The sequence below is a fragment of the Mustela putorius genome, unplaced genomic scaffold, assembly GCF_011764305.1.
Source record: "Mustela putorius furo isolate JIRA1106 unplaced genomic scaffold, ASM1176430v1.1 tig00000139_pilon_pilon_pilon, whole genome shotgun sequence".
In the NCBI taxonomy this organism is placed as follows: Eukaryota; Metazoa; Chordata; class Mammalia; order Carnivora; family Mustelidae; genus Mustela; species Mustela putorius.
Genome location: NW_025421293.1, coordinates 5,751,674 through 5,774,309, shown reverse-complemented (window position 1 = coordinate 5,774,309; position 22,636 = coordinate 5,751,674). Strand labels below are relative to the sequence as shown.

Genomic DNA, 22,636 nt, shown 5'->3' with positions numbered 1-22,636 from the left:
TGACCATGTGGAGGGGGAGGGGTTCCCTTGATCTATCCGGGATGAGTGAGGCCCAACCACTGTTCCCCGTAAAGACCCCCGCAAACCCTGCTCTGCTTTCTTTCACCTCCGTTCGGTTTCCAGAGACATCGTTCTAAGGTGTGTGGACCCCTCTCTGCCTGGCAGCCCTTGCCCTAGCTCCTCGGGGCATGCTCCGTGATATTCGGGGCAGAGGTTTCTGGCCTTTTCTCTCGAGGCCCCTCCCCCATAACCCCAGGGTCTGGTCAGACTGGATTCCTCCGGGTTCCTAGAACCAGCTGCATTTCCCCAGGCTCCCGTACCTTTGCCCTCCATGTTGCTTCTCCCCAAAGGTCCTCTGCCTTGCACAACTCCCAGGGGCCCGATGCATGGTGATTCCCGCCTCCAGCACAGAACTTGAGACTACAGCCACCCCTCTCCCGCCTCCCCCGGAGTTGTGCCCTGCAGCCCACCCCCCCCCCGCCCCCCCAAGCCCCCTACCCAGCATCCCACCTCCACCCAGTTTCTGTTCTTTCTTCCAGGTCTCCTGGGACTTTGCCCCCACCCTGGCTTTATCTGACCACGGCTGTGTGTGTCTTCCCAGAGTAAACAGGGCCTGGCCGGTGGCTCTAGGTGACCTCCCCCACTCAGTTCTGTCAAGCGGCTTCAACCCTGGGGGGGGAACTGGCTGAAACTCTCCTGGTTGGGGAAAGTTTTCAGCCCAAAGACTTCCTCTTCTGGCAGGGCTGGGAAGCCCGGTAGTGGGAAGGGAGGGGACAGCAGGTGACAGATCCAGGAGTCCTGGTCCCCCAGCTCCTTGTTCTCCAAACCACCCTCATGAGGCCGCCACGGAAATCCCCCCGGGAAGGCAAGGGCGGGGGTGGGGTGGGGGAATGGTGAGCCTTGCCATAGCAGTGATGGGGCCGGTGGGGACGTGATAGGACGGGACCGCTGGAATCAAGGTGGGGCCGCTCTCTGACATTCCCGGACGTCAACTCAGACCCTCTCCCTGACCATGCCACCCTGTCCGCCCAAAGCCTGGAATGAGGGAGCACTGAGGTATAGGGATCCTGGTCTTCAGGACCCTGACCCTGGCTGGGGCTCACTGCCCCAATGCGTCCAGGTGCCTGCGAGCTGTGACTCAGTCAGGGTCTGTCTCCAGGCTGACCTCAGCTACTGGGCCGGGGGCAGGGGGAGAAGGCAGTTTCCCCCGAGACTGGCTCTCCAGGATCCTGACTCAGGGGCCCAGGGGCTGAGGCCTGGAAGTGCCTTCAAGTTGGCCCGGGTTCAGGAATCCGGAGAAACTGGTCAGGGGTGGGGGCAGGTCCCAGGACGGAAACCCCTCCCTCTGCTCCCGCCCCCACTGCAGAGCGATATAACCGCTCAGATCGGCAGCGCCGGAATCTGAGCGCCAGAGCTTGCCACTGCGAGGAACCACTGGTCTCCTGCTTCTAGAAGACGGGGCAGCTGGGGAGCTGGGGAGCTGAGCCGAGGCTTCTGGACTCCGAGTGAAAGTCGTCCCTGCGGACACTGAGGGTCCGCCCTCCACGCGCTTGGATTCCTACAAAGCCCCTGCGTGGGAGCCCCGCCGCCTTCCAGGCCCCCCGAGCCCCGCCCCTCCCCGCCCCCACAGGCGCCGAGCCATGGCCTCGATGGGGCTGCAGGTGATGGGCATCGCGCTGGCCGTGCTGGGCTGGCTGGGCGCTATCCTGAGCTGCGCGCTGCCCATGTGGCGGGTGACGGCCTTCATCGGCAGCAACATCGTCACGTCGCAGACCATCTGGGAGGGCCTGTGGATGAACTGCGTGGTGCAGAGCACCGGCCAGATGCAGTGCAAGGTGTACGACTCGCTGCTGGCGCTGCCCCAGGACCTGCAGGCGGCCCGCGCCCTCATGGTCGTGTCCATCCTGCTGGCCGTGCTGGGCGTGCTGCTGTCCGTGGTGGGGGGCAAGTGCACCAACTGCGTGGAGGACGAGAGTGCCAAGGCCAAGACCATGATCGTGGCGGGCGTGGTGTTCCTGCTGGCCGGCCTGCTGGTCTTGGTGCCGGCGTCCTGGACGGCCAACACCATCATCCGGGACTTCTACAACCCGCTGGTGGCCTCGGGCCAGAAGCGGGAGATGGGTGCCTCTCTCTACATCGGCTGGGCCGCCTCAGGGCTGCTGCTGCTGGGAGGGGCCCTCCTTTGCTGCAACTGCCCCCCGCGCACCGACAAGCCCTACTCGGCCAAGTACTCCGCAGCCCGCTCCGCCCCAGCCAGCAACTACGTGTAAGGTGCCCGCTACTCAGCTCTGTCCCGCCAGCTTTGTCCCTCCGGGACTGAAGGTGTAGCCTGTGAGCCCAGGACGGGGCTGCAGGCTGCCTGGGGTTGGGCAGGCGGGGGACTGAGCCAGGCCGCCCGCCGGCAGCAACTCAACCCATTCTGGCCCCCCCGGACACCGAACCCGAGGCCCCCCCATGCCAGCAAGGATGGACAGAAAGACTCTGTGCCTCCCTCCGCGGAAGGGCCTGTGGACACAGGAGAGGAGGCGAGAAGCCCCAGGGTGTGGCGGGCTGGGGAGCTGGCTCCTGCTGGTCAGGACAGCTCAGCCCTGAATTCGCTTGGGCTCTGCCTCCGAGGGGGTGCCCTGCCCATTCCTGTGTTGTCCAGGAGGACGGCTCGGGCCTCGCTCAGCCACCTGACTGTGGAGCCAGAGGTGACACAGAGTTGACGGACGGGTTTGGAGGGGAGGGTTGAAGGTGCTGCAAACTGGTTTGGGTAGTGGTGGGGAGGAGGCCATGGAGGCTGCCCAGGCAGCCCGCACCCCTTCCTGTCCCCACCCGACGGCCTCAGGGCTCGGCCTCGGCAGCCCCCGCAGCAGGACCCCAGGACTCTCCTGACTTGCGACATCTGCCACCGCTGCCAAGGTCCCTGGACATCCTGGGGACAGCCGGGAAGGGGGGATGGTCTCTCTCGGGCCTGCCCTCCCGGGAAGTCCTGGGCCTTTTTCCTGCTCCTCTGTGGTTTCTGTTTTGTAACTGAAGGAGATCTGTTTGTCATGGTCATTACTGTTATTTTCTACAATAAATGGGACCTGTGCACAGGAAGACCATGTGGTTTCTGATTTCAGCCCTGAAGGTGGGCAGGGGTGGGGTTGGCAAGGAGCAGGACCACTGTGATGCGGCTGCGACGTTTAAACTGGTTTTGAGGAATTGGGACAAATCAGAGCTGACCCTCAGTTCTGGAGTGACCTTGCTCAAAGCCCTTCATTTGTTAGAAGGTAAAGCCATATGTAGGAGACACAGCTGTGTGCCCAGCACCGTGGTAAAGGGTTGGGGACCCCAGGAGGGAGGCCAGGGGAGTGGGCCACCTGCCCTCTCCCCTTCTTTGTCCCGGCTTTGTCTGGGAAGCCAGGCTGGTCCGCTCACCCTCCAGGTCCCGTGTCCTGGCCTTGGCCGGGGCTGTCCCCTGCCCTGTTGTGGGTCTGGAATGTCCTTCCCCCTTTTCTCCAGGCCTCTGAGTCCTGCTCATTCTGAAGGCCCGGCCCCAAGGCTCCTTCCTAATGAGCCTCTAAGACACACCGGGCTTCCGGACTCTCTATAAAAAGTCAAGATAAGGAACGGGAGTCCTGGATATGTGAAAGGATTCGGTCAAGGCCAAGGGCATGAGCACGAGCACGGCTCTCCTGGTCCTTAAGTGAGGGTGGGAGCCCCTGCTGTTCTGTCTCTTCTCACTTCTGTCCTCAGAGACTGGTGTCACCTTCTTGGGGGAGAGAATCAGCCAGAGTCCTGGGGCCTTCTGGGACTGATTTAATAGGCAGAACTCCCTGAGGGGCAAGCTGGGCACAGGGACCCCATTTTAGAGATGAAGCAGAGGCCCAGGATGGGCATGGCTGAGGGCACGTGGAGGGTCAGAGGTCAGTGGGGGGCTGAGGACGGGGCCTGACTCCCTCCATCTGGGCCGCCTCCCGCTTTCGGTACAGGTAGACGATGCCGGAGATGAAGCCATCATTGTCAGGAGTTCCAGGCCCCACCTCAAGCTCGGAGGTGGCCAGTTCCCAGCGGTCCACGGGCCAGGCCACGAGGCGTTGCCACGCCCCGGCCTGCTCCAGCCCGTCCAGCGCGGCCTCCAGTGCCTCCTTGTAGCGCAGGTTGGATGGGTTGGTCCTGGTGGTCAGACACACCAGCCCCCCTGGGGAGGACGGGGCGGGGGAGAGTGAGTGGGGGAGGGGCAGGAGGCCGGTTTCCAGGCTCGAGCCCCACCCCTACCCCCTCACTGCTCACCCAGCCCCTCTGCGGGAGGATGTGGCAGCGTCTGGAAGCACAGGAAGGAAGCACTCTGGGCCTCGGGCAAGTCCCCTCACCTCTCTGGGCCTGTCTTCTCAGATTACGGAGTGGGGCTGATTCCCGCGGGGCATAGGAAGGACTGCGGAGTCATCAGCCCCGGCTCAATGAATGAATGAATGAATGACCTATCCCTTCAGGTCTTCTCCAGACACCCATAGCGTGCCCAGTGCAGGCTCAGATAGTGTCTGGAGGGCTTCCTGGAGGAAGGGGTGAGGAGGAGCAAGGCCTTGCAGGGTGGGTGACGGGGTTCCGTGAGAGGAAAGGCTCCAATGCAGGGGAGCCTGTGCCATGTGGACAGATAGGGCTCTGGCCAGCTGAGGGGCCTGATGAGCACGGGCTGGGCTGGTTCTGCGGGGAGCTTCCTGTTCTCTCAAGCCCCATCACTACCTCTCTCTCTGACCCCTCTCAAGACACTGCTTCTGTCAGCCTCCACAGTTCCCTGAGGCCAAAGCCTGCCCAGACCTGCCCAGGCTTAGCCACAGGCCCTGCTGGGCCCAGCGAGGCTCTGTCATTCCCCTTTCTGCCGGTGACTTCCCTGTGGCTGTCTTCCTGACTTCCGGTTTCTGCCTGTGGCCGTGTTCCCATGTGGGCCGCCCTCACTGCCACCGCACCCCCCCCACCCCCGTCTCTGACTCCTCAGAGCATGGGCCTGGCCCTCTTCCTGCCACCACCATCCCGTGGGGACAGGGGGTCTGCCACTGCTTGGAGGTGAGGAGACAGAGCCAGAGAGGACAGCAGAGCTGTCCCACGGAGAAGAGGCCAGCTGGCTCCGCATCTGCCCTGCCTGTTGGCCTGGGTCTGTTGCTGGTGGCCGCTAGAATGCAAGGCTAGGCCGTGGGACCCCGCTCGGCCCGAGGGGCTCTGAGGCTGGCTGGCTGTTGTGTGGCGAGGGGGAAAGTGTGTGCCTGGGGTTGGATGGGCTGCTCCTCACCTGGCTTGGTAACTCGCAGAAGCTCAGGTATGGCACTGCAGGGTACCTGGCCGTTACTGAGGGCCCCCACTATCAGCACCGCATCGAAAGTCCCTATGCAGGACAGGGAGAGGCGCTGTGGGGGTGTGTCTTTGTCACAGCCTCGTGATACCCATCAGGAGGGACTGGATCTGCCCCTTGTGCCGGGAGTGGGGGGGCCCTATCCTGGGCTGAGGTCCGATCATGGGGTGGAGGGCTCAGAGAGGGGCTTAGTGAGGCTCTGGGGGGGGGCTTAGTGTGGGATGAGGGGTGTGGAGGGGGACAGAGGCTGGCCAAGAGAAAGGGGCACTGGCAAGGTGTCTGGGTGGAAGGGGAAATACCTTCAGAACTGGGCAGAGGCTCTTGGCCCAGGATGCAGAGACTGAGGTGCTGGTAGAGGCCACGGGCTCGGGCCTGGTCCAGCATCTCTGGGCTCCCATCCACTCCGTGCAGCTGGAGGAAGCCCCGAGCGTGCAGCTGAGATTGGGGGTGGTGGGTGGGGGACTTAGTCACAGTTCGGACCTGCCATCTCCCGACTGGGTCTCTGAACCCGGGGAGGGCAGTGCGCCCTGCTGTAAATGCAGTCCGAGTGTTTGGGACCCGTGAGTCAGACGGGCGGGTGGGGGTGGCACAGAATTCTGGGGCCAGGGGTAAAAGGAAGTCCGAACAAGTGGGGAGCTCAAGAGAGGGCAGGGGACCCAGGGAGGCCTCACCTCGGCAGCCACCAGGCCGGTGCCACAGGCCACATCCAGGATCCGGGCAGCATGAGGCGGGCCCGGAAGGGCTTGGGTAAGGCAGTCCACTGCGAGGCGTGGGGCACGGTACCGCAGGGCGGCGACGTCCTGGGGACAGAGTTCTGAGAGCCGAGGGGCACCCAGTGTCCCACTGTTTGGGGGACTTCCGTGCAGGGTTGTCTAGGAGTCAGCCAGGCCAAGCTGTGTGTGTGTGTGTGTGTGTGTGTGTGCGTGTGCTGGGCTCACCAGGGCTCTAGCCCTGCAGGGATTTCAGCACGAGATGCTTTTCCTCTGCCAGAATGAGAGAGTCGGGTCCCAGCCCACCGCTGAGAACGGCTCTGTGGGCCAAGGCAGCGCTCTCTTCCTAGTCTGCAGTGACCCCTCAAGGGGCACCTCCTCCAGGCAGCCAGCCATTCTGCCCGGGCTGCCGTCTGGGGGTGGGGAGGTCTTGGTTCCTGATCTCTAGGGCCTGCTAATGTGGAGCCACAGGACTGGCCCGAGGGTAGGGTCTGTGTGGCTGAGCCAAAGAGGGGCTGGTCCTCGAAGGGGGCAGGACTGCAGGGGCTCACCTCGTTCTCACAAGCCACCCGGGGTTGGGGAAGCGGGTGAGGCTAACTGCCCCCACTTTACAGATAGGAAGGTTGAGGCTGGGCGAGCACGAGAAGAGGAGGGAAGCCGGGAGGGTTTACCTGGTCGTACTCCGCAGCCCAGCGCCCATAGAAGTGCAGCTTGCGGCCCAGGTCGGTGATGCTGTGCAGGGCCCCCACCCGGGCCCGCGCCTCGGACAGGCTCCCGCCCTGCTCCTGAGCCATGCTCCTGCGGGGACGCAGCCTGGGTACCCCGGGCCGCCGCGGCCTCCCCCAGGCCCGCCCCTCCCCCCGCCGGGCCCTTGCACAGGCGGGGACAGCACGCGCGGAGCTTCGGGGCTGGCGGGAAGGTGGTCCCCGCCCAGCAGGAGGGAGGACCCGCCCCCACTCCCCCGTCCCCGCAGCGGCGAGCCGGTTGCCAGCCCCGGGGGCACCTAAAGAGGTCCGGGGTCCGAACTCACCTCCAGTCCCCGCAGCGCGCCCTGCTCAGCGCAGCGGAACTCGGGGCGGGGCCTGTACGCCGAGTCTGGCTCCGCCCCCACCGCCCTCGCGGATTGGCTGTCCGCTCTCAGAAAGTACCCAATCAAAGGAAAGCGCTGGCCGCCGCCCCTCCCATCAGCCAATGAGCTCAAAGTTCTCTCGCCGGGGAGGCCCTGGGCTCCTCCGAGAAGTAGTCAGGGTTTCCCGGCGCAGGAGCATCTCTGCGCCCTCCTTGCTCTCGACGTCCTGTGCGTGCTTTTATGTTGAGGAAGTGGGAGCCTCTGAAGTCTTATGGGCAGGAGGGGGACCAGCCTTCATTCTTAGAACGGCCACCTCGGTCTGGGCAGCGCCATCCAGCAGAACCTTCTCTGGCCGCGGAAATGTGTCGTCCCGGGCTGCTGCTGGATACAGTAGCCACCAGCTGCGGTGACCATCTGACATGTGGCAGGTGCTACTGAGGAGCTGAATCTTAAGTTGCATTTTGTTTCTATAATTTCAATAGCAATCTGTGGCCAGGGTCCTCCGTATGGGACCGCGCCGGGGTCCTTGCTGCTAGTCCCAAGACTTGCTACTGGTCCCAACACTTGCAACCTCGGTGTCAGCATCTTTAGCTGGGGTTCCTCCTGGGGACGCCCTTAGGGGAACTTGTAAGACATGCAAATCCCGGAGCCCCTCCCCAGATGGAGTGAATCAGAATCAGATTGCTAGGCGGGGAGGGATGCCCAAGAAACCCTCTTTAAACAGATTGTCCCGGTGATTTCCGTGCGGCTTGCTAGTTGCAGAACCACTAGCCTAGAGGACCCTTGGGGATCGAGATTTGGGCAGGAGGAGTTTGGGAGCCTGTCGCCGTTGTCCAGGAAGGAGGTGATGGCACCGTGAGCTTGGAGAGCAGTCGTGGCTGTGGAGAGAAACAGATGAAGTTCAGAGATGTTTTGGCGGTAGAAGGAGCAGGGCTTTGGTAATTGGGAGTGCGTGGCCTGGGGAGGGGAAGCAAGCTGTCGGGAGTTAAGCCTTTGGAAATCTTATGGGCAAGATGGTGCCCAATCTTTGGGTTGATGACGGTGCCGTTCATAGCAAGGGAAGCTGGGGAGGAGGACCAGGTTTGGGGCAAAGAGAACACTCACAGTTTGAGAGTGTTGAGTTTGAAGTGTCTGTGTGAAGATGTCTAGATGTCTAAGATGCCTAGGAGAAGATCTCTAGGAGGCTGTTTGATGCCAGGCTGGAGCTCAGGGGAGAGGGTCATGCCTCAGGATCCAGCTTGGGAACCCCCAACCAACCCTTCAGGGAGGAAGAATAGTGTCTAGGAGAGCTGGAGAGAACCCAGAGACGTCAGGAAGGATGCCAAGAATCGAGTGTTTCAAAAAGATGTGGAATGGCCAGCTCATTGGAAGTGAGCCCTGACTACAGGGATGTGGAGGTCTTTGGGGGCCCAGGTAGACCCTGAGAGTGGCCACCAGTGGCCACGTTTGCCTCCTCTTTCTGAGTTAGACGTTGTGCCCCAGGCTCCCCTGCCCATGGTTGTGGCCATGAGGCTGAATTCTGGCCAATAGCAGGTGGACGGTGGTGACACTCTCTATTTCCAGACCTGGACTATAAACACCCTTACCCAATCCTCGAGGGAGGGGCTCCGAGGACCGAGGAGAATGGGGCTGCCAGATGACAGCATCTCGGACCCCCAGTGATTGCGCATAACCGTGCCCTCCCCACCAACCTGCATCCGACTGTAACAGGAGCAAGAAATCAAACTCATGGTGTTGAGCCACTGGGATTTCAGAATTGTCTGTTACAGTCATTTGTCATTTCCCTTAATTCATCCGTGACGTTGGCAAGACCAGTTTTGGGGGAGTGGAGGAAACCCAGATTTCAGCTGTCACCTGCCAACGTCCAAACCCAGATCTGCTTTAGTCCAAAGGCGTACAGGGAATGTGTTGGGAATCCGTTATGTTCGGCTGCAAATAACAGGGCACAGGCAACCGCTCTGACTTAAAGGCAGAGAGACGGACAGGGCTCGTCATGGAAACTGAGACCAGGGAGTCTGGTCAGAGGCTCAGTCGTGCCATCAGGGACCCACACTCTTGTCATCTCCCCTTTCTGTCACCTTTTGCACAGAGGCCTCTGTGCTCGTGACTCTCACCTCCTCGTGGTTTCTGTATCTCCAGACAGCACAGGATGAAGGGGAAAAGGCAGAAAGGGAGGCCCGCTCAGACTACTCATCATCACCAAAGCTCCATGGGAAGCCCATGGCTGGGAATTCTACTTCATTCTATTGGCCAGGCTGGGTCCCCGGCTGCCGCAGAGAGGTCGCTAGCAGGTGAATCGGGGTTGGGTGGGGGAAGGTTGGGAACAGGGGACTGGCTCAGTCAGCCGACAGTGTGGGCCCCATCGCTATGGCCTTGTGTTCCGTTTAGGCCAATAAAAATGTATTGTGTACCTTCTGTTTATCACGCCCTGGGCAGGGCACTTGCTGTTACAAGGATGAGTCAGAAACAGCCCCCACTCTAGCCGGGCCCAGGGGGCTGGGGAGTCGGGTGTCTTCTCCTGTTCAGGCTCTGCTCACTATCCTCAGTATCTGTGTGCAGGCTTTTCCTTCGGAGCCCCTCCAACCCCCCGCCGGGTGTCTAGGACCACTCCTTTTTCTGGGTGGGGGTAGGGGGATGCTATGATCTTGAAAGATGTCGTCATGAAGAATGAGCCTTTAAGCAAAGTGGAGAACCCCAAAGGCAGTCCTATTGGATCATCAGAGGGAACCTGGGGAGGACCCGGCTGGGCTGCCCATCTGTCCCCATAGTGCCTCAGTGCCTCTGCTCAATGGTGCCCCACACCCTGGTGGGGGGACTGCGTCGTTTGTGGGCACCAGTATGGCTCCCATAGCAACGGCTTCTAGACCGTGGTGGAGAACAAGACTTGCCATGGGGCGTTCCTGATGGGAGCTGGTGGTCTCAGGATGGGATACTGCTTTGCTACTCCCAGGCCTGGGCCCCAGACCCCACTGACTTCTCTCCCCAGAGCCCACTCCATTCCTTCCCCTCCGGAGCCCCAGGACCCCATCCTAGCCTCAGGACAGGAGGTGTTTCTCGGATATGCCAGCGGCTTCCGAGTCCTGTTATCAGCTCCCATTAGTCCTAAACTTTGGAAACCCAAAGCCTTTCCTGTGTGTTTGGCTGACAATACCCTTTCCTGGAGCACCAGACCATTTGGGGGAGGTGAAAAGGAGCAGTTTATGTTTCAAAGCTGTTGTGTGACCTCACAGATGTACGAGCCCGAGGCCAAGGGCTGCGGGTGGCGGAGGTGAGTCACCCTGTGGCCAGAGTGAGTGGCGGGAAAGGGTCAAGTGGATGAGGATGAGGCTGCGATGGCCCCCAGGCAAGACATAGTGGTGCCAGTGGGCGAGGGTTCTGAGGGGGAAGGCACGACTTTCCGGGGCCAGTCCTGTGAGGGTAGGACGTGTGCATCCCCGAGGGGGTGTGTGTGTGGGGTCGGTCCGGATGCTTCTGGATGCAAGCGCTGGAAACCCAGCCCCAAGAGGTTTAAATAGCAGGGATTCCCGCTTAGTCTTAGGTGAAGTCAAGTGGTCTGCATACCGAGACTGGCCCTGTGGCCTGCTGATCTTTCTTTTTTAAAGATTTATTTATTATTTAAGAGAGACAGAGAGAGAGAGCGAGCGAGCATGAGCAGGGGGAGGGGCAGAGGGAGAGAGAGAGACTCTCCAGCAGACTCCCTGCCGATGGAGGAGACCAACTCAGGGCTCGATCTCGTGACCCTGAGTAGCCTCAGGATGGGGCTGGGGGAGGGGTTGCTGCCGGGGAGGGGCGATGGACGGGTTGGAGGGTGATTGGGGACAAGAGAGCAACTTCCCCTCTTTCTGGTCTCCTGTCTCCTTGGCTGCCGCTCCCCTCTTCCTCCTCTAGTGGGAGCGCACCCCCCTCCCTCCGTCCCGGGCCCTTTCTTGGTCTCTAATCACACCCACTTCCCATAGGATCTCATCCTGTCGTGTGGTTTCAAACACGTTTTACGTGCCAGCGATCCCCCAAGAGGTGACTCCAAGCCCTGCCTCTCCCCCTGAACTCTGGACTTGTGCACCTGATGGCTCCCGTGGAGGCCACGAGCCTCTCTGGCATTGCTCCCAAACCCTGTTTCCCTTGTCCCCCGCTCTGAAACCTGCCCTTCCTGGTCCTCCAGAACCACAAGGCACCAGGGGCTAATAAGCCCAGGCCATTCTTCTCTCAGCCCACATTCCGTGGCCCGCCGATCCCGTGGCTCGTCCCCTCCACCTCCGCCACTCTGGTCCTGCTCACCCTCCCCTCGCGCCCAGACCCCCGCCGCAGCCTCCCCCCCTAACCTCTCTGACTCCCTCTGCCCCCGCCCCCCGCAGTCCACTTTCCTCAGAGTAGCCAGAGGTAGTATCGATTATTGCTTTTTTTCTTTAAAGATCGTTTATTTATTCACTCGACAGACAGAGATCACAAGTAGGCAGAGAGGCAGGCAGAGAGAGAGAGAGAGAGAGAGGAGGAAGCAGGTTCCCCACCAAGCAGAGAGCCGGATGCGGGGCTCGATCCCAGGAACCTGAGATCACAACTCTGAGCCGAAAGCAGAGGCTCAACCCACTGAGCCACCCAGGCGCCCTTGATTATTGTTTTTAAAATTTGAGTGGAAAATTTCAGATACACAAGAGATTAACACAATAGACCCTATGGTTTTTTTTGATCACTCAATTTCCACAGTTAACAACATAGGTCCTAACCAGAATGATGTTTTTACAGTATACATTTTTATTTATGTATTTTTAATTTTAATTTTTTTTTAAAGATTTTATTTATTTTTTTGACACACAGAGAGAGAGATCACAAGTAGGCAGAGAGAGAGGAGGAAGCAGGCTCCCCGCTGAGCAGAGAGCCTGACGTGGGGCTCGATCCCAGGACGCTGAGATCATGAACTGAGCCAACGGCAGAGGCTTAACCCACCGAGCCACCCAGGTGCCCCTACGATATAAATTTGGCGAGTTTACTCCTGTGCTTTAAACCTAAAATCCAAATTCCTTACCGCCCTCCTCCCTAACCTCTCTCCTCACTCCGCCATCCTAACCTCTGCTGTTCCTGGAACACGCCACGGTTAACTCAGGACCTTTGCACTGCTGGTTTTGGTCTGGATCACTCTTCCTTCAGACCTCTGCTCGAATAGCTTGTTCTCAACTTTCAGGGACCCACTCCCCAGAATGAACGAATGTTAGCGTTTTGTCCCTGTTGCTTCCGAACATGTGAATGTAGAAAAAGGCGAGATTATAGATGAACCCGACACTCTGACTTCCTCCCTCCTCTGTCTGCTGCCCCAGGGACCCAGTTACCACCCTGAATGGGCAGGACCTTCTAGGTCTTGTTTTTATATTTTTACTACATATGTCTGGAACATCTAATAATACTTAATGGGTTTGAGAAAATGCATGTGAATGCCATCATTTCATAGCTATTACTCTGTAAATTTTTACTTAACTCCCCGCCCCCCACTTTCACTGTGTTTTTGAGATCTTTCCACCTTGGTGTTTACAAATAGCATTCATGGTAACCACTACTTAGTCATCTCTCAAACAGACACGCCCAATTCATGTATCCGCCTCCCTACTGATGGAAAATGATGCTGCCACAAATAGCCTTGCACATGTTTCTTTGTTCACAAATGACTACTTCTGGAAGGAGCGCTTTACAAAATGGGGTCTGCATCCCGGTAGGGGGTAACAAGAACAATTCAGTTCATTGTCAAATCGGATGAATAGAAAGTGCACATTGCACATAGGAAGGGCAGTTATTATCTGGTGAACTCGTTTGGGTTTCGCGTAGGTATGCAACGGGCAGCTGCAAATAACACCCTTCTTACCACGGGGGGCGGGGCTCTCAGAGTCCGAGAGCCAACATGGCTCTGCCAGGTGGGGGCATGTGCCCTGTTGGATGCTCTGGTTGACCCCACAGACTCACCGACACACTTGTATGAGAGAGTGTCTCACTGTGGTTTTAATTTGCATTTCCCTTGATGACTAATGAAGGTGCACAGCTTTTCCTAAGTTTGTTGGCTCTTTGGATTTCCTCTGCTGTGAGTTGTTGTTGCCTATGTGTTCAATCGAGTCGCTTTTTTTTTTTTTTTAAATCTTATTTACCTTTATGTTTGGAGGAGTTCCTTAGATGTTCTATATATTCCGGATACTAATTCTTGGACTGTTTCATGAGTTGCTAACATTTCTCCTAGGCTGATGCTACCTTTTGGCTTTGCCCGTGGTGTCTCTGTACCAGGTCAGGGGAAGGGGCACTGAGGGACACTTTCCTTTTGTAAAAATTGTGTATATTTAAGGTGTACAACTTGATTTTTTTTAGAAGACTTTATTTATTTGACGGACAGAGATCACAAGTAGGCAGAGAGGCACATGGGGGCGGGGGGAAAGCAGGCTCCCCACTGAGCAGAGAGCCCGATACAGGGCTTGATCCCAGGACCCTGAGATCATGACCTGAGCCGAAGGCAGAGGTTTTAACCCACTGAGCCACCCAGACGCCCCCAACTTGATGTTTTGAATATATATATGTTGTGAAATGGACACCACAATCTAGCTAATTATATATCTGTCACCTCGGGGCACCTGGGTGCTCAGTCATTAAGCATCTGCCTTCACCTCAGGTGATGATCCCAGGGTCCCGGGATCGAGCCCCACATTGGGCTTCCTGCTCATCGGGAAGCCTGCTTCTCCCTCTCTCACTTTCCCTGCTTGTGTTTCCTTTCTCACTGTGTCTCTCTGATAAATAAATAAAATCTTAAAAAAATATATATATATATCTGTCACCTCTACATAGCTACCATCTGTGTGTGTGTGTTGAGAAGATTGAAGATCTATTTACTTAGTAAATTTCAAATAAACAATACAGTATTGTTAGCTGTGCTCACTAGGCTGTACACTAGATCTCTAGAACTTATTCATCTTTATAACCGAAACTTTGTACCGTATGACCAACCCATTTGTCCCAACCCCAGCCTCTGGCTAGCAACCACCATTCTTTTGGTTTCTGAGCTCAGCTTTATCAGACTCCATGTGCTGATGAGATCATGCCCTATTTCCCTTTCTGCTTCTTGCTTATTTCACTTAGCATAATAATAATGTCCTACAGCTCCATCCATGGTGTCAGAAATGTTTCTCCTCCAAGGCCAAATAATATCCTGTTGTATGTATGTATGTATGTATGTATCTATCTATCATCTACTTACTTATCTCTCACACGTTGGAATGTAAATTAGTACAACTACTGTGGAAAACGTAGGGAGGTCCTTAAAAAACATATGGAGGTCCTCAAAAAATTACAAATAGAACTAACATAGTCTTGTGGTCCCACTTCTGGGTATATATCCGGAGAACTTGAAATCAGGATCGCAAAGAGCTATCTACTCCCATGTTCCTGTTACACTGAAATTAGCAATAGTCCAGATACGCAAACAACCTAGTTGTCTTTCAATGGATGGAGGAACATTTTCTTGGGACCCAAGAAGCCTAGTAGAGAAAAGAGCAAACTGGGAGAGGGGGAGTGGCTGCGGATTGCTGGGAGGTGGTGGGTTGGAGAATTTCAGAGAGAGAGAGGTTTAAGTGAGCTGGCAGAAAACAAGTACATGAAACACATTGGTTCTGCACAAGTTGTTCAAGAGACATACTAGTGACAATTCCGTTTCCCATAGCTGTTTGTTCGCTTGTTGATTTTTGGACCACAAAGGTGTGATTCTGCACTCCGTCGCTGGCATTTACACATTTTGGTCCATTTATCAGACCTTTTATTTGGGGAATGACGTTTTTGAACAATGGGATGGTCTGGCCACTTTACATCCTTTTCAATATTTTTAGGACATTTTTACTCATTTTTGTGTTCAAAAATTTTTGAACTAATTTTAAAAGGTATCAATGACCCTTCTTTATTTTGGGCCATGTTGTTCTGGAATTTCAAAATGTAGTCTCAGCCTCCAAGTGAGTCCCCTGAAAGCGGTTTGGTTCAGATGAATATTTCCACATGTTGGCTTATGAATCAATTCAGTCTGTGCACCCTGGAGGTCATTTCCTTTTACAAATTTGTGCATGTTTTAAAGCAATTTTGCCTAACCTGCCTCTTATTTTGTTTCTAAAAATTCTTGAGCTCGGGATCCCTGGGTGGCTCAGTTGCTTAAGTCTCTGCCTTCTGCTCAGGTCATGATCCCAGGGTCCTTGGGTCGAGTCCTGCATCCGGCTCCCTGCTCTGCTGGGAAACTGCTTCTCCTGCCTCTTCCTTTCTCTCTCTCTCATGAATAAATAAATAAAATCTTTAAAAGAAAATTCTTGAGTTAACTTTCCAATCCACAGGTGCTGATTTCGGCCAGGTGCGGCTCCAAGCGCTTCCCAGACCCCGATGCACTGACGCCTCCCTGTAACCTCACCTGCGAGATTCTACAAAGTATAAACCAGATTTACAGAAGGAGGAACTTGGGGCGCAAGCACAGACCTGGGAGTAAATGTCAGAGGTCAGTTCGGACGGAGTCCAGGTTCCTCTCTCATTCATCAGTTCCTAATTATTTTTTTAAAGATTTTATTTATTTATTTGACAGAGAGAGATCACAAGTAGGCAGAGAGGGAGGCAGAGAGAGAGGAGGAAGCAGGCACCCTGCTGAGCAGAGAGCCCGATGTGGGGCTCGATCCCAGGACCCTGAGATCATGACCTGAGCCGAAGGCAGAGGCCTTAACCCACTGAGCCACCCAGGTGCCCCCATCAGTTCCTAATTATTATTTTTGTATTTAAGTGACCTTGATAAAGCCATTTTTAGACAGGCAAAAATACAAATTCCAGTAACTATGAAGGCATCTTTATTTCTTTATTATAGTTAATATAGGTAATATATACATAATATATTATATATCAAATAATATATACATAATATGCATTATATAATACATTGTATTTAATATGTTTATTTATTATATTTATTTATTTTTGTGTACTTGGGGGGGTGTGAAGATTTGAGATACAGCGAGATTCTAACCCTGGTCTAGATCATTTCCGTGGTTTTGCCTCCAGTAACCCGGGCATGACGAGACACGCACCGGGGGAGCTCCTCGGGATGACGCATGGTTGTTGTCACAGGGAAACCAGCCTCTGTGACTGACAGGGGACAAAATAGCAACGGAAAACTTTCCGCGCTGCGGTGGAGCATCGCGCGCAGGTGCACGGGGCTCCGCACGGCCGGTGTGTGCTCCGCACGGCCGGTGTGTGCTGCCCCCGCGCGGCCGCACTGCCGTCCTGCACCCGCTGGGGAGGGCACCTGCGAGCGCTCGGCCCCAAGAACGTGAGCAAGTCCAAGGTGGGCTGCCTGCCCTTCTGTAGCCCCAAGTCCTGGGCTGGGAGGGGGAGTCTCTGCGCAGAGGGGCGCGGGGGAGGCGTGGCATCCCCTGGAGTCGCGCAAGGCAGCAGCCACTGGTAACTGGGTTAACCCACTTGGTCCTCCCGCTTACCCTGCAAGGTGCAGACAGGGCCAGGGGAGGGGAAGTCGTTATTGCCCAAGACCACCGCAGCGCCATAGTACAGGGATGGCCTTGAACCTGGGTGCTGAGTAGGAAAGAGCAGGGGATGGAGGGCTCCGGGACTAAGAACCCACGTTCTTGGTGGGAGGCTTGGCAGGAAGGTGAGGAAGGAAGGTTGGCCGGGAAGGGACTCGGGGGTTTCTGGCCAATGGTACTACATGGCTGGGGCTAGGTGTGGGCGAGCTCCTGGCCTCTGTCATTGGCTTTCCAGCCCTGTGGGCCCGTCGGTGACCCCCACCTCCTATTGTCTGAGCAAGCACAGAACCACAGAGAGCCCTTGCTGAAATCTCGCTTGGGGACCAAGCTCGGGAGCAGGTGGGGACAACTGACGGAGCTGGGACTGAGACTCAGCTTGGTCTCGAGAGATGCCCCGAGGGGCTGCCTTGGTGGTCAGGTTCTTGCAACCTATCTCCTGCCTGGACCGCATGGCCCAGGGGTATTGGTCAATGTCAAGTTGAAGACCATCGACTCAGCCTAGAGAGAGCGGCGTTGGCGTGCTGCGTGATAGTGGTGTGGGGTAGGGAGGGAGGAAAACAAATTGCAGATCCTAGTTTCGGTCCCTGCCGTGTGATTCCCAGCAATCTGTCAGGCCTTTCCCCAAACCCATGTCTCCTCCCCACCCCCACGTTGGTGGGCAGTACCACCATCCGCCTTTCATCCAAGCCTTATGAGGGGGACCACTGGCCCGCGCCTCGCTTTACCTCTCTTTCTTAACCCTCTGTTGGGAGACAAGGGCAGAGGTCTCACCTGGTTCCACACACTGATCTTTGATCTGGATTATCTTTTCGGGATGTCTGCCTATCGGACAACCTTGGAATCCATGGTGTCAAAGCACGGGAATATTCTAGCGTGATAATATCTCCCTTGGGAGCAAAGGGCAGGCTTGCTTACTGCCCGTTACAAAAGATTTGGGTTCTGTAAGTTCAGGCTTACTGTCTCGTAATATACCACCGGGTGGACAGGGGTCCTATGGCCCTGGCCCTGTCACCCTCGGGGATCGGAGCCTCCAGGAACCAATGCTAAACACTTAGCATCTAGTACTGTGGTCAGTAGATGGTCCTCCCTCTCTGACCCGGGAAACTCGTGCTTCTGCCAGCCGCCAAGGAACGCGGGCAGGCCGGCTGATTAGCCGCTAGTAGGGTCCCATCTTGGACCTTTCCCCGTAGGTGACAGCCTCCAACGCTGTTGCTCTATGTTCTACCTGTTTCTGGCATCTGTCCCAGACCCCTTCTTTCTAGTCTCACCTCCTCACGAGCGGGAGGGACCGTCCTGGAGCCCACAGCAATCTCCTGGCTGCCTCAGCCCCTGCACGGCTCTCACCGTGCAATAGAATGTTCCACGGCCCACGGGGCCCTTGCCGATCTCCCCCCTCGCCTTGTGCCCCTCCCCACTTCCCGCTTTATGCTCTAGTAATACGGAATCGGTTGTGATCAAGGTCCTGGATTCTTCCAGAAAATTCCAAGCCTTTGACCCTAATCCCAGCCTCTGGCAAGCTTTGTGAGATGCCCCAGGGAGCTGATGGCCTTCTGCGGGGGGGGCTAATCCTCTTGCCTCTCTCCAGACCTCTCTGGGGTCTTGGGGTCAGCACACTTTTTCTCCCCTACCCTCCTCTAACAGAGTGGCAGGTGTCCCTAAGATCCCAGAGGAACAGTCACAACTTCAGTTCTCAGCTTTGTGACTGGGGTGGGGAGGGGGCTAGGTAGAGGCCTGGAGGCTTGGACAGCTGAAGCTTTCATCCATCTCCAAATACTATGTCACCTGTGGTCCTGGGGGCGGGGGGCGTCAAGATTTCTATTTCCTGGGCCTTTGATACTTCGGGATTTCCACGGATGTGGGCGGGGGCAACACCCAGCCACCCTCAGCCACGTTTCTGTACGTGACGACGGCCTCTGTTGCCCACTCGGGCCGCAGGGCTGACCATCAGAGGACCTCCTCCGGCCCCTGTGTGGACAGGCCAGACGTGGAGTCCGGGGAAGTCTCCAGCCAGGAAGGGGACAGGGTGGAGACAACAGATACCCTAGTTTTGTGCCATGCAGGGGCGGGAGGCAGGTACAAGAGGGTCTCCTGTGGCAACTGGGTCCCCACGGTAACTCGGCCCCCACCCCGCAGTATCTGTGAGGTCACCCTCCCTCTCCCAGCGGGAGGAAGGGGGGAAGGGCCAGATATGGAGGTCGTCCGGCCTGCCAGAGCCAGCCTCCTGGGGATTCTGCTGCTGCTGGTGAAGCTGTTGGTGCTGGTGAGTGTGGCGCCGGGGACACTGGGGTGGGGGTCCTCCCAGCCCTTCACAGCCCTTCACAGGACCGCGTGGACCTGTCCCATCCGGTGGCACTAGGTGACTGCCTGCCTCAGAAACCCTACCCCCAAGCGACGGTGCCCGTGGTGGGACGCACAGCCAACCCCAGGTGGCCGTCTCCCACATCGCCCCCTAGGGCTCCTGGTCTCCTCTGGACAAGGGTGCATGGGGTCCAGAGAGGGGGATTTGGGGCTCTGAGGAGGGGCCGTTCAGCCCCAGGACTTGGGTGGAGGCTTCCCGCTTCCAGACTCTTTCCCTACCCAAGCTCACTCTGTTCTCCCCGTGGATGGGAGAGACAGGACATCCAGGACAGAAGCCAGGAGACCTTCCCGGGTCCCTCTGTCTTTGTAGGTCCCCCAGGCCCTGGGGTCGCTGCCCCCATGCCTCCCATCTCTCTACCCTACCTGGGGGCACTGCTCTTTGCCTCCAGCAGCCATCATGACATCAACAGGCAACCGGTGGCCAGGAGAGCCCAGGTGTTTGGGAGAAAAAAAAACCTGTCCGGGATTCAGATCCCGCAGGATCAGAGGGCTGAGAGGGTTGGATGGTCCTGCCTTCTCTAATAATAATAATAAACCCACCTCCTTCCTTCTAGAGTATTACAAACACTCACTTAAATCCCGGGGAAAGAACAATGATAACTGGAAATAACTTTCTAAAACCACTTCCCGAGAACGGAGTCCTTAGAAGTGGGCAGAGAACGATCCTTCTTGTGGGGGAAATCGAGGCCCGGAGAGAAGGAAGCCCGGCCCGCAGGGGGTGGGGGTGGGGTGGGGGGGCATGTGGGGCCCCTCCCCCACGTGTGTGACCACGGTTGGCTCTCCCTCCCCCGCAGCTGGTCCAGAACCGGGTTCACCTGTACAATCTCCTGCTTCTCAAGATTCTCGTCTTCAACCACTGGCTGTCGGGGCTGGCCCAGGAGGCTTGGGGGTCCCGCGGCCGCCAGGCCTTTCCAGCCCCTGGGCTCGACGCCAGCCCCCTGTGCCTGGCGCTGCGGGCGGGGCTGGGACTGCTGGGGGTCCCCCTGTGGCTGGGGCTGCGGGCACCGCGGCTGGCCTGGGCGGGCATACGGCGCTGTGCCCGGGCCTTGGGCCTGGCGCCGAAGCGGCTGGGCCTGTCTGCGGCCACCTGCGCGGACCTGCTTCTGTCCTGCCTGCACGGTCTGATGCTGGCAGGCTTGCTGCTGTCGCTGCTGACCTGGAGGCTCTGCCGGAGGGCCCGTCGCTGCAGCCTGCGCGGGCTGCTCAGCAAGGTGGGCAGGCCGGGAGCCGGGCCGGGCCTCGAGAGGGCAGACCTGGGGGGTGGAGAGGGTCCCGGGCCTGGCCACCTGCCCATCTGCTCGTCCATCCTCCAGGCACTGCTGGACACCTGTGTGGTGCCGGAGCTCCGGGCGCTGCTGAAACGTCTGTACTGGTGGGTGGAGACCACAACAGCCCTCGCCTGGCATCTGGCCTATCTCGTCACCTGGACCACCTGCCTTGCTTCCCACCTGCTGCAAGCCGCCTTCGAGCACACCGCCCGGCTGGCCCAGGCCCAGGAGGCTGAGCCGCCGCAGGGCTCAGGACCCTCGTCCGCGTCCCCGCTCCCCGAGCCTCTGGGTCCCAAGGCTGGGCCAGCCCTGCCAGAGCATGGGACTCCTACAGAATAAGTGTGTCCCCATCTGCCTTTCTGGATCTGGTTTGGCCTGGAGTTTCGCTCTGTGTCCCTTCTCCCTACGCGCGTGTGTGTGTGTGTGTGTGTGTGTGTGTGCATGCGTGCCCTAGGGCTGCCTGTGGCAAGGAAATCACATTCCACGGGCCCCTGATCTGTGCCAGATAACCCTCTCAGATGCTTTACATGCATAATTTTGTTTAGATCTCATAGCATCACAGGGGTCAGGTTTGAGTAGCTCCATTTTCCAGATGAGAAAACTAACCCTCAGAAGGTCGAACCATCTCCAAGGTCCCCAGAGCAAGTCATGGGCCCTAGCAAGTCCAGTCAGCACTGGACCCTAGGTTTCTGGTTTCCCAGAACTCCTAACTTTCGCTAGGTCTGTGCCCCTGATTCTTAGGACTGTTGGTGCCAGGGCTTTAAGAGAAATGGGTCGGTCGTTAGAGACTCTGGCCTCTGGGGGGTGCTAAGGCCTCACGTTTCAGAGATTTAGAAAGTTCTTAGAGATAGAGGGACTCCTCAGCTAATCCGCAACTAGTCCATCCATTCACTTACACTCTTACCCACTCACTTTACCACTCAGCTACCCATCCATCCATCCATCCATCCATCCGTCCATCCCTCTGCCCATCCATCCATCCATCCATCTGTCCATCCATCCATCCATCCATCTGTCCATCCATCCGTCCATCCATCCATCTGTCCATCCATCCATCCATCTGTCCATCCATCCATCCATCCATCTGTCCATCCATCCGTCCATCCATCCATCCATCCATCCATCCATCCATCCATCCCTCTGCCCATCCATCCATCCATCCATCTGTCCATCCATCCGTCCATCCCTCTGCCCATCCGCCATCCCATCCATCCAACCATCCATCCATCTGTCCATCCATCCATCCATCCGTCCATCCCTCTGCCCATCCATCCATCCATCTGTCCATCCATCCATCCATCCATCTGTCCATACATCCGTCCATCCATCCATCCATCCATCCATCCATCCCTCTGCCCATCCATCCATCCATCAATCTGTCCATCCATCCATCCATCTGTCCATCCATCCGTCCATCCATCCATCTAACCATCTCCCCACCCATCCCTCCCTCCACCCACCCATCCATCCACTTCTCAGCTAGTTTACCCACCCCCCACCATCCATTCTCTGCGTCCCCATAAATCCATCCCTAGATCCCTCCATCCTCCTCCTCCAGGGAGAGGGAAATGTCCAAAATCTCAGCTGGGGGAGCCAAGCAAGTTCAGGTGCAGTGGGTCAGTCTCCCCCTGGCCCTGAGCCCAGTAATGCCATGAGAGGAGGGGGAGGGATGGTTTCGTGGGGGTTCGCGATCGCCTTCCATTCACCCCCAAGCCCGAGGGTGGTGTGAGTGTGGGAAGACGTTCCAGAGAGTTCTGCCCCATATTTGCCTTCTGGACTCTGTTTCCTGGGGAAATTTGGGCCAGATTCCTGCTCTGCCTCCCATATGGACATGTAGATGGCCCTGGGTAGGTGACACCCAGCCTGCTCCTGGAGGGAGACGTCTGAAGGGCTCCCCTCTGGCCCACAAGGCAGAGCATGCGCTGGGAAGGTGCTGGAGTAAACTCAACTGGGATTCCAGAACATACCCCCAACTTGTAGGGAAAGCTGTGCACTGAGGCGCGTGGAGTTGGCCTGCTGCTGAGTCTGGGGTGGTGGGAAATCGAGCTGCCTGGGCCCAAGCGGGCGCTTGACTGGACTGTGGCCTGCGGGGGCCTGGGGTGCCCGGGAGTGAGGAAGGGGGCAGGTGGAGAGGGGCCTTACGGGCAAAAGGGGGACAGGAAGGGGATGACTTGCACCCCCTGGAGGGTGGGGAGTGGGGAATGACGGGAGCAAGGATGGGTCTGGGGGAGGGGCTGGAGGCCGGACCGGCAGGGAGGCTGGCACGGCCCTGGGCAGTGGGGCTAGAGGCGAGACTGCGTAGACGACACTAGTATTTTTCCTTTTACTAACTTTTTAAAACATTACCCACAACACAGACATGTTAAGGTAAATGCGTTCCCTTCCTCTCTGGTTTG

At 57.3% G+C, this 22,636-nt stretch overlaps 3 protein-coding genes across 4 annotated transcripts; 2 read left to right on the top strand and 1 right to left on the bottom strand.

Annotated features, from left to right (window-relative positions):
• The first annotated feature begins 1,375 nt into the window (after window positions 1–1,375).
• Window positions 1,376–3,084, top strand: CLDN4 (claudin 4). The gene has a single exon (XM_004761672.3). It carries the CDS (start codon window positions 1,641–1,643, stop codon window positions 2,268–2,270), a length of 630 nt encoding a protein of 209 aa, XP_004761729.1. The 5' UTR covers window positions 1,376–1,640; the 3' UTR covers window positions 2,271–3,084.
• Window positions 3,085–3,770: 686 nt separating this feature from the next.
• Window positions 3,771–7,125, bottom strand: METTL27 (methyltransferase like 27). Its single transcript, XM_004761673.1, is given in 7 exon segments — window positions 3,771–4,046; window positions 4,048–4,168; window positions 5,255–5,347; window positions 5,614–5,749; window positions 5,986–6,114; window positions 6,696–6,822; window positions 7,055–7,125. Coding segments are annotated over 6 exon segments (813 nt in total). The 5' UTR covers window positions 6,819–6,822; window positions 7,055–7,125; the 3' UTR covers window positions 3,771–3,835.
• Window positions 7,126–16,097: 8,972 nt separating this feature from the next.
• TMEM270 (transmembrane protein 270) lies at window positions 16,098–20,610 on the top strand. 2 transcript variants are annotated; one of them, XM_004761674.3, is made up of 4 exons: window positions 16,098–16,418; window positions 18,748–18,874; window positions 19,767–20,183; window positions 20,286–20,610. In XM_004761674.3, the coding sequence occupies exons 2-4, from the start codon at window positions 18,803–18,805 to the stop codon at window positions 20,577–20,579; spliced, it is 783 nt and encodes a 260-aa protein (XP_004761731.1). In that variant the 5' UTR covers window positions 16,098–16,418; window positions 18,748–18,802; the 3' UTR covers window positions 20,580–20,610. The 2 variants fall into 2 exon arrangements, with proteins under 2 accessions (XP_004761731.1, XP_012916428.1); XM_013060974.2 differs by lacking the exon at window positions 16,098–16,418 and having other exon boundaries at window positions 17,693–18,874.
• Window positions 20,611–22,636: the final 2,026 nt, after the last annotated feature.

Excerpts from the sequence above, each read along its gene's own strand:
- CLDN4 (XM_004761672.3), top strand. The coding sequence starts at position 1,641 with ATGGCCTCGATGGGGCTGCAGGTGATGGGCATCGCGCTGGCCGTGCTG.
- TMEM270 (XM_004761674.3), top strand. The coding sequence starts at position 18,803 with ATGGAGGTCGTCCGGCCTGCCAGAGCCAGCCTCCTGGGGATTCTGCTG. Across the intron at positions 18,875-19,766 it reads TGGTGAAGCTGTTGGTGCTG|CTGGTCCAGAACCGGGTTCA; the intron begins GTGAGTGTGGCG and ends CCTCCCCCGCAG. Across the intron at positions 20,184-20,285 it reads TGCGCGGGCTGCTCAGCAAG|GCACTGCTGGACACCTGTGT; the intron begins GTGGGCAGGCCG and ends TCCATCCTCCAG.